We start from the raw sequence: 11,019 nt of genomic DNA, 5'->3' as shown, positions 1-11,019 counted from the left end.
GTTCATAGTTAATATTGTAAATCCCACATTCTTTATTTTCATGTACATTCTGTACATTAGTGTTCATAAAAATAGGACCCAAGCACAAATACTGCACAATATATATATATATATATATATATATATATATATATATATATATATATATATATATATATATATATATACATATGAGTCAAAATAATTCATGGTCTAGTCATATATAATATTGTCTATTTAGTATGCATCAGTGTAGAACTGCCCTGCATCATAGTTAGTTGCTGTAGTTTACTGTCTGCTGTATTGGGAAAATATTTCAATATTTGGCCGTGTCTACTAAGCTAAATAAGGTCACCAATATATTAGAAACAATTCTCAGAAAGATCCCATTCAGTTTAACACCACTACAAACGGCAATTAAAAACAATATATTTTCTACGCAAATGTTGTATTGGAAGATATTACTTAGGCTGTCTCGCGGAGTGGCGGGGGAGAGAGTTTCTCATCAACTGACCAATCACAGCATTGTATATATACTGTACAAACCTAAGGACCAACCAAAGGCCAATCAAAAGCCGAGCTCCGGTGACGTATTTAGAGGCGGGCTATCACACCAGTCGCTCTGCTATCTCATTGGCTACTACCCGCTGAGCCCATGCGCCGCCAGCCAATCAGAGGCGTGGGTCGATCTGGCCTTAGCAGAGAGAATATGAGGGAAATGAGAAGTCTTCGCTTCTCGTTGTGTGTACATTTTCGGCAGTAGACCCCACGCACACGTTCACGACTAGGGATCTAATTTTGAGCAACATGGACGTCCTCAAGTCTCTGGGCCACCCGGAAGAGATTTTCAACCTCTTCAAGTTTAAGATGGGAGGCTGTAGCGCGGTCATGCCTAAATTGGATTACGTGAGTACAGAACACGATTCGATCAAATGTTATCCAGAAAGCGAAAGCAAGATAATGATGTTAATCCCATTACAAAATGTTACGTAACACACCGACAGAGAGACGCTGTGCGCACGTTTGACCGCTAATCTTACCGTTCTGACGCCTATACGACCGGATAGGAACCACTCAAATATCTACAACATATTGACAACTCATTCATTGCATTCAAATTAATTTAAATGTGTAAAATTGTATTGCAGCGCAGTCACAAACCGCATCATTTAAGCGGACAAGGCAAGCTACCCGTTAGTAGCACTTATGTGCCACTAGATGTCGTCATTTAAAAACTATATGGCCACAACATTAGGTACACTCATATGGAGAGAAATGTAGATAGATAGTACTTTATTGATGTCCCTTATTTTACAACCATACAAAGACCAAAAACTAAAAATTATCCATCCATCCATTTTCTACCGCTTGTCCCTTACGGGGTCGCGGGGGTTGCTGGAGCCTATCCCAGCTGCACACGGGCAGAAGGCGGGGTACAATTATCTGAAATAAAAATATCTATTTTCAAACAAATAAACTTTTGGTCGCAAAATGTTTGTTTGGTTACAAATCATTTCTTCTGTTTCGACATGGGTGATGTGTTCGAGGCTCGTCGGGACGCAGCGCTGTAGTCGATCCGCTAGAAATTGGACACGCTGCGGAGGTGTAGCGCTTCTTTTGCAAAGACAATAATCCTTCCTCTGGTTCACATACAAAAACTTTGTTACGACTTGTACTCCCTCTATTCAGTCAAGTTTGAGTGAGAGCCAAGAACCTCACAGACTGTGGTTTAGCATTTTTTTAAATAGAAAAAGTCGCAAATCAGATCTTTGTTTTGTTTACTTTAATGAAAAACTAGCTGTACTCCTTTTGAAAATGTTCTTCTATCAACTTCAGGAGTTTGATTCACTGTGCAAGTGCTAGAGCACATCCATGTGACGTTATTGATACCTACAGTGACCAGTCAGTATACATTACTACAAAGATTGTTCAACTGTGGTACGTGTACCACTAGTAGTATGCCAAAGAATCACAGTGTTACTGTTCAAACTGTGTGTAATGTTACGGTGGCCAAAAATAGTAAATATACTAGTTGTTTTAAAGGAATACTTAGGCATACTGCGCTACTGTATTTTATTGTTGGTCATTATTGTGGTACTTGGAAAGCCAAGGTTTATTTTTCTGAGGTTTACTTGGTGAAACAAGTTTGAGAACCTCTGCACTATCTAAACTATTATCAATTGTTTATTTCTCCTATAAATGCTGTAGATTTGACTGATCGTCAACTATGCATGGGCAAACTCTATTGCAGGCGTGTAAAACTCGTTTTCATTAAGGCCCACATGGCAGTTATGGTTGCCCTCAGAGGGCTGCGTTTAACAGTGAATAATATACAGTATGAATATAAATGTGTATATATAAAACATGTGTATAATTGTCTTTTTTTATGTACGCTGTACAAAACCAAATCTTTAGATAGTACTGTATAAAACTGGCAGCTCAGTCGCCACAATTTTACCATAATATTTGCATTTTTTTTTGAGCATATAAAAATAAAAAAATACATGTAATTAAATTAAATGGCATGGAAAAACAGTACCACTGTTTTTTTTACGTAAAAATTAATGCAAGTTTTTTATACTGTAAAATCTACAGTTGTTGAGTTTTATAGTGTAGTTGTTGAGTTTTATAGTGTATTATTACTCTATATTGAACGTGGACTTTACCGTAAAAAATGTTTACTGTAAAATTTTTACATGAACAGTTTGTTGGATCACTTGCTTTGAAATCATAAGTTAAGCTGATATTCAAGTATTTATCTTTACTTGAACAATAACATTGTTTTGAAATATATGATATTTTGTTTTATCATTAGAGATTATTAAAGCGTAATTATATGTAATTGTACGCAGTACATTTGTTTTTGTAATACATTTATTAACAAAAGATAAGGTACTGTATTTACACATATTATTTCCACGCTTTTGGGGGCCACACAAATTGATGTGGCGGGGCCACACAAATTGATGTGGCGGGCCAGATCTGGCTCCCGGGCCTTGAGTTTGACACCTGTGCTCTAATGAACCGGTTTAGATGATAAAAATCTTGAATCGTAGTCGTAACCCCAAAACTTTTTTGCAACCGAAACTCCTTTTTTTAATTTTATTTTTTTCGGGTTATTTAAATCCATTATTTTTGTTTGGTTGTATAAAAAAAATATCTCCATACATTCACTGCACAAACATCACAATAATTTCTTATTTTTAATTGGCACTATTCATGAGAAGGTTGTCATTTATTTATTGCTTAATTATTTACAGTTATATTGCTTGGTACATACTACTAGGGACATCCGTTTTGACACAGCAACATAATGGAAGACAAAAACTGACACTAGATAATAAAATGAGCAGCGTGTGGCAACTATAAAGAATGCAATAGCTTTGTGGGGGAAAAAGTGAGTCGAACTATACTAGTAGTAACTGAAAAGTGTGTATGGCTAACTATTAGCATGGAGCCATAAACAGCAACATAGCAGAAGTGTTGTGCAGGAAGGAGGGGCTCCACTATGGAAGCGTGCGCACGCACGTCGTGTGTGTTGTTGCCCCCCCCCCCCCCCCCCCCCGCCCAAGGTTGAAGCTCACCTCGCTCAGCTGCGCGTCCTCTACATGTGCGTCTGCGTCGTAGCGTCCAGTCCAAAGCCGAGCTGCACTCGGCTCCTCGCATGGCCGCCGGAGCGTGCTGCAAGTGTCCCGTCTCTCTGTCCGTGTTCAAGCGCTCTCTCTCGGTGGCACCGCGGGGCCCAGCGGCTCCCCGCTCACGCCTGGCGGGCTGGAGGCGCGGCGAGCGGGGCCTGCTGGAGGCGGCCCGGACCTCCAGCGCCCTCAGACCCGCGGGGTTCAGTCGTCACACGGTCTTCTTTTGTCTGTCGTGCCAGGAGTCCATGAGCGACAGCCTGAGGACGTGTTATGTCTACCTCAACCAAACCAGCAGGAGTTTTGCAGCTGTCATTCAGGCCTTGGATGGGGAGCTAAGGTGAGTACACAAACTGTTGTGACTTCCCAGCATGGCGGGTGTCCCCATGGTCTGCACGCCCGTCAAATTCAATACAGTTATAGTCAAGCATACTGTTTAACCGTGTTAGTCAGGGCAATTCAACTACACCAGTGTTTTTCAACCGTTTTTGAGCCAAGGCACAATTTTTGCGTTGAAAAAAATCCGGAGGCACACCACCAGCAGAAATCGTTAAAAAACTAAACTCAGTTGACTGTAAAAAGTCGTTGTCGCAATTGTCGGATATGAATTCAAACCATAACCAACCATGCATCACCATAGCACTTGTCTCAAAGTAGGTCTACTGTCACGACCTGTCACATCCCGCCGTGACTTATTTTGAGTTTTTCTGTGTTTTCCTGTGTGTAGTGTTTTAGTTCTTGTCTTGCGCTCCTATTTTGGTGTTGATTGTCACGTCATGTACAAACGTACTTTGTGGACGCCGTCTGCTCCACACGCTGTAAGTTTTTGCTGTCGTCCAGCATTCTGTTTTTGTTGACTTTGTAGCCAGTTCAGTTTTAGTTTCGTTCTGCATAGCCTTCTCTAAGCTTCAATGCCTTTTTTTAGGGCAGGGGTCGGCAACCCGCAGCTCCGGAGCCGCATGCAGCTCTTTGACCACTCTGATGCGGCTCAGCTGCATACTTGCCGACCCTCCCGGTTTTCCCAGTATACTTAAAGGCCTACTGAAATGAATTTTTTTTATTTAAACGGGGATAGCAGATCTATTCTATGTGTCATACTTGATCATTTCGCGATATTGCCATATTTTTGCTGAAAGGATTTAGTATAGAACAACGACGATAAAGATTGCAACTTTTGGTATCTGATAAAAAAAAAGGCTTGCACCTACCGGAAGTAGCGTGACGTAGTCAGTTGAACATATACGCAAAGTTCCCTATTGTTTACAATGATGGCCGCATGAAGTGAGAGAGATTCGGACCGAGAAAGCGACAATTTCCCCATTAATTTGAGCGAGGATGAAAGATTTGTGGATGAGTAAAGTGCAAGTGAAGGACTAGTGGGGAGTTGAAGCTATTCAGATAGGGAAGATGCTGTGAGAGCCGGGGGTGACCTGATATTCAGCTGGGAATGACTACAACAGTAAATAAACACAAGACATATATAAGGCTGCAGCTAACGATTATTTTTCTATCGATTAATCTATAGATTATTTTTTCGATTAATCGGTTAATCTATAGATTATTTTTTTCGATTAATCTATAGATTATTTTTCCTTTTACCGATTATTTTTTTATTCAAAATGAAGATGAAAAAATAAATGTAGGCCCGTTTTTTCAAAAGGCATGGCTTTTATTTACAAAAAAAAAGAAGTATGGCCACCCAGTCAACATTGACAACAACATGACTAAATATTCTGTAACAATGTAAACATTTAAAACTTTTAAAATTTAACAAAATTAAAAGTAGCTTATTTGCTTTTTAATGTGCAAATATAAGAGTCAACATCCAGTGCAAATCTTAATATTCTGCAATAGTATAAGCATTTCAAAAGTAAAAGTATTGCTTATTTTGCTTTAAAATGTGCAAAAATAAAGATAAACATCCAATACAAAAAAGTGCAAAACGAAATATTCTGTAACAACAGTGTAAACATTTCAACAAAAGTGAAAGTATTGCTTATTTGCTAAAATGTGCAAAAATAAAGATAAACATCCAATACAAAAAAGTGCCAATCTAAATATTCTGGAGCACTGTAAACATTAAGTATTGCTTTTAAAATGTGCAAAATAAACATCCAGTCCAACACAGTACACAATAACCAATTCTACTCATTCCAGTGAGTGTCTAACAGTTGTAATGAAGAAAGGTTAGCATGTCTACATGCTTTGCTTCTTTTCTTATTTACAATATTCCCAGCAGCTGAAAATAGGCGCTCAGAAGGGGTCGATGTGACTGGAACTGAGAGCTAATTAGCCTTCACCTCAAGCCAGGATTGCGAGTGAGCTGAGCTGCAGTTTAAGTTTCTAGAAGGTCAACTGGCTCATAGTGATGTTACTAGTAGTTGACTGGGAGGTGTTTATTATCATTTGGGGAGAGTCCGCTGCCTGATGCTCACCTGCTAAACACCTATCTGCTCCACCCTGAAGCGCTGACTACATGCGCTATGAATACGCACTGCTGATTGGCTGATAATGCTTCGTGTGTACCAATCAGATGGTTGTGTGGGTGGGACAATGCTGCGTGCTGAGACAGAGGCAGACGGAGCAAAGCAGCTTGCTAAGACTTTAGCTTAGAAACTCGTTCGGTACACCCCCGTACCGAACCGAAAGCCCCGTACCGAAACGGTTCAATACAAAACACGTACCGTTACACCCCTAGCAGATACAAATGACACATTCATGTTTTTGTGTAATGATGACAACGTATGCTCGCGCGGACGATTGACTAGTTGATGGTTTTCTTTCAAATGTTCGTTCATAGCCGTTGTGCTGCTATGAAAGGCCATTTCCGCTCGACACAGTGTGCATACAACAACATTATTAGGCCGTTTATTGAAATACTCCCACACTTTTGACCACTTTTGGCATGCTTTTCCCCCCTCGCTCGCACCGCTCGCATCGTCTTCTTTGATCGTCTGCTTTGCGCTTCGCCATGACGGTAGTGTGACGTCATTATGCGACGCGTCGACGCACAAAAACGGCATCGACGTATTTACGTAACCGATGACGTCGACTACGTCGACGCGTCGTTTCAGCCTTAATGACAACGTATGCTCGCGCGGACGATTGACTAGTTGATGGTTTTCTTTCAAATGTTCGTTCATAGCCGTTGTGCTGCTATGATAGGCCATTTCCGCTCGACACAGTGTGCATACAACAACATTATTAGGCCGTTTATTGAAATACTCCCACACTTTTGACCACTTTTGGCATGCTTTTCCCCCCTCGCTCGCACCGCTCGCATCGTCTTCTTTGATCGTCTGCTTTGCGCTTCGCCATGACGGTAGTGTGACGTCATTATGCGACGCGTCGACGCACAAAAACGGCGTCGACGTATTTACGTAACCGATGACGTCGACTACGTCGACGCGTCGTTTCAGCCTTAGACATATATATACTCTATTAGCCACAACACAACCAGGCTTATATTTAATATGCCACAAATTAATCCTGCATAAAAACACCTGTGTGTTTGTTATGCTAGCTCCTAGCTCCTCTGCTAGCTCCTAGCTCCATAGAACACGCCAATACAATTCAAACACCTGATCAACACACACAATCACTCAGCCCAAAAGACCGTTTACCTAACCCAAGGTTCATAAAGCTTATATATTTTAAAAAAGTTACGTACGTGACGCGCACATACGGTCAAGTTATCGAATGTTTAGCAGCCAAGGCTGCATACTCACGGTACCTGATATTCAGCTGGGAATGACTACAACAGTAAATAAACACAAGACATATATATACTCTATTAGCCACAACACAACCAGGCTTATATTTAATATGCCACAAATTAATCCTGCATAATAACACCTGCATGTTTGTTATGCTAGCTCCTAGCTCCTCTGCTAGCTCCTAGCTCCATAGAACACGCCAATACAATTCAAACACCTGATCAACACACACAATCACTCAGCCCAAAAGACCGTTCACCTAACCCAAGGTTCATAAAGCTTATATATTTTTAAAAAGTTACGTACGTGACGCGCACGTACGGTACGGTACGTGTTATGCTAGCTCCTAGCTCCTCTGCTAGCTCCTAGCTCCATAGAACACGCCAATACAATTCAAACACCTGATCAACACACACAATCACTCAGCCCAAAAGACCGTTCACCTAACCCAAGGTTCATAAAGCTTATATATTTTTAAAAAGTTACGTACGTGACGCGCACGTACGGTACGGTACGTGTTATGCTAGCTCCTAGCTCCTCTGCTAGCTCCTAGCTCCATAGAACACGCCAATACAATTCAAACACCTGATCAACACACACAATCACTCAGCCCAAAAGACCGTTTACCTAACCCAAGGTTCATAAAGCTTATATATTTTTAAAAAGTTACGTACGTGACGCGCACATACGGTCAAGTTATCGAATGTTTAGCAGCCAAGGCTGCATACTCACGGTACCTGATATTCAGCTGGGAATGACTACAACAGTAAATAAACACAAGACATATATATACTCTATTAGCCACAACACAACCAGGCTTATATTTAATATGCCACAAATTAATCCTGCATAATAACACCTGCATGTTTGTTATGCTAGCTCCTAGCTCCTCTGCTAGCTCCTAGCTCCATAGAACACGCCAATACAATTCAAACACCTGATCAACACACACAATCACTCAGCCCAAAAGACCGTTCACCTAACCCAAGGTTCATAAAGCTTATATATTTTTAAAAAGTTACGTACGTGACGCGCACGTACGGTACGGTACGTGTTATGCTAGCTCCTAGCTCCTCTGCTAGCTCCTAGCTCCATAGAACACGCCAATACAATTCAAACACCTGATCAACACACACAATCACTCAGCCCAAAAGACCGTTCACCTAACCCAAGGTTCATAAAGCTTATATATTTTTAAAAAGTTACGTACGTGACGCGCACGTACGGTACGGTACGTGTTATGCTAGCTCCTAGCTCCTCTGCTAGCTCCTAGCTCCATAGAACACGCCAATACAATTCAAACACCTGATCAACACACACAATCACTCAGCCCAAAAGACCGTTCACCTAACCCAAGGTTCATAAAGCTTATATATTTTAAAAAAGTTACGTACATACGCAAAAAAAAGCCAAAGCTGCATACTCACAGTAGCACGCCTGCGTCTTTGTCATCCAAATCAAAGTAATCCTGGTAAGAGTCTGTGTTGTCCCAGTTCTCTACAGGCGTCTGTGTATCCAAGTCAAAAGTCCTCCTGGTTAGAGTCTCTGTTATCCGAGTTCTTCCATCTTGACTGCATCTTTCAGGAATGTAAACAAAGAAGCGCCGGCTGTGTACTGTTGTGGCTGACTACGTTCGAAAAATACGTCCATTTCGCACCGACAACTTTCTTCTTTGCCTGCTCGGCTTCCTTCTCCATAATGCAATGAACATGATTGAAACAGATTCACGAACACAGATGTCCAGAATACTGTGGAATTATGAAATGAAAACAGAGCTTTTTCGTATTGGCTTCAATGTGGAAGGCATACCCGTGTTCGCCGGTCTACGTCACGCGCATACGTCATCCTCAGAGGCGTTTGGAACCGGAAGTTTAGCGGCAAATTTAAAATGTCACTTTATAAGTTAACCCGGCCGTATTGGCATGTGTTATAATGTTAAGATTTCATCATTGATATATAAACTATCATCATTGATATATAAACTATCAGACTGCGTGGCCTTTAATGACCCCCCCGATTTTCCCAGGAGACTGCCTCTCCTAGAAATCTCCCAGGGCAAATATTATCCTATTTTCACTCTAATTACTTAATCAAGGGAGTGCCCTAATGGCACTGCATTAATAATCCTCTATAGCATTTACAAACAGCGTGCCAGCCCGGCCACATGTTATATGTTGCTTTTACTTGCACACGTAGGAGACAGCAAGGCATACTTGTTCAACAGCCACACAGCTTACACTGACGGTGTCCTTGGAAAACAACTTTAACACTGTTACGTTACAAATATGCGCCACACTGTGAACCCACACCAAAAAAGAATGACAAACACATTTCTGGAGAACATCCGCACCGTAACACAACACAACAAATACCCAGAATCCCATGCAGCCCTAACTCTTCCGGTCTACATTATACACCCCCGCTACCACCAAAACCCCCCACACATCAACCCCCCCTCTCCGTGCGTCGGTTGAGCGGAAGAGTTAAGGCTGCATGGGATTCTGGGTAATTGTTGTGTTGTGTTTATGTTGTGTTACAGTGCAGATGTTCTCCAGAAATGTGTTTGTCATTCTTTTTTGGTGTGGGTTCAAAGTGTGGCGCATATTTGTAACGTAACAGTGTTAAAGTCGTTCTTGTACGGCTACCGTCAGTGTAAGCTGTGTGGCTGTTGAACAAGTATGCCTTGCTGGCACTTACGTGGGCAAGCAAAAGCTGTATTCAACATGTGGCCAAGCAGTGCCAGCACGTCCTGAAATTTGGGAGTCTCCCGGAAAATTGAGACGGTTGGCAAGAAAGGCGCTATCAAGCACCATTCAATTAAAAGTCGCGGGCCGCACTAACATTAAATTTCCATATTAAGATGCGTGCCGGTGCGTGTGTCAGAGACCCCTGGTTAACATAGCGCAAAGCAATTTAAGCTTTGTATGCTGTGTTTTTCATTTTAAATTATCAAAAAATTTTTGTGGCTCCCATTGTTTTCTTTAATTTGTGAAACTTTCCAAAATGGCTCTTTGAGTGGTAAAGGTTGCCGACCCCTGTCTTAGGGGCACTCGCCTTTTTGTTTATTTTTGGTTTAAGCATTAGATACCTTTTAACCTGCGCGCTGGTTCCCGTTGTTTCCGACATCTACAAAGCAATTAGCTACCGGCTACCACCTACTGATATGGAAGAGTATTACACGGTTACTCTGCTGAGCTCTAGGCAGCACCGACACTCAACAACAACACATCATTTGCAGACTATAATTACTGGTTTGCAAAAAATATTTTTAACCTAAATAGATCAAATTAGATAATCTCCCACGGCACACCAGACTGTATCTCACGGCACAGTGGTTGAACAACACTGAACTACACTGTCTCCTCTACTTAAGAGTGTTTTCAGATAAGAGCTATCTCTTAGCTCCTAGGTGTCAAAGTCAAGGCCCTCGGGCCAATTACGGCCCGCGAATGAATTATCTATGGCTGGGCGATATGGACGAAAATGTTACATATTTTAACTTAAACTCGATATTCGATATACTGTATATCTCGATATATTTTCTGGTGAAAGTATACATATAAATATATTTGAGCGAGAGTCTCTGAAATTGAAGTGAATCAATCAATCAATGTTTATTTATATAGCCCTAAATCACAAGTGTCTCAAAGGGCTGCACAAGCCACAACGACATCCTCTGTTCAGAGCCC

At 41.3% G+C, this 11,019-nt stretch overlaps 2 protein-coding genes across 4 annotated transcripts in view; one reads left to right on the top strand and one right to left on the bottom strand.

Annotated features, from left to right (window-relative positions):
- The window catches only part of LOC133648424 (nuclear receptor coactivator 7), a 125,111-nt gene extending 121,131 nt beyond the window's left edge, over window positions 1-3,980 (bottom strand). The window contains exon 1 of the mRNA XM_062044495.1: window positions 3,564-3,980. The gene's annotated coding sequence lies outside the window, so the exon portion shown is untranslated. The remainder of the gene's footprint in view (window positions 1-3,563) is intronic.
- The window catches only part of fdft1 (farnesyl-diphosphate farnesyltransferase 1), a 50,167-nt gene continuing 39,821 nt past the window's right edge, over window positions 674-11,019 (top strand). For 2 of the 3 annotated variants that reach the window (XM_062044502.1, XM_062044504.1), the window contains exon 1: window positions 3,543-3,954. In XM_062044502.1, the coding sequence (XP_061900486.1) occupies window positions 3,644-3,954 (311 nt within the window). In that variant the 5' untranslated portion in view covers window positions 3,543-3,643. Of the gene's footprint in view, window positions 886-3,542; window positions 3,955-11,019 lie in introns of those variants that run through there. The other variant, XM_062044503.1, reaches the window with a different exon arrangement.

The sequence above is a fragment of the Entelurus aequoreus genome, linkage group LG04 (genome assembly GCF_033978785.1).
Source record: "Entelurus aequoreus isolate RoL-2023_Sb linkage group LG04, RoL_Eaeq_v1.1, whole genome shotgun sequence".
NCBI classification, from domain to species: domain Eukaryota; kingdom Metazoa; phylum Chordata; class Actinopteri; order Syngnathiformes; family Syngnathidae; genus Entelurus; species Entelurus aequoreus.
This window is presented reverse-complemented; position numbering and strand designations above follow the sequence as displayed.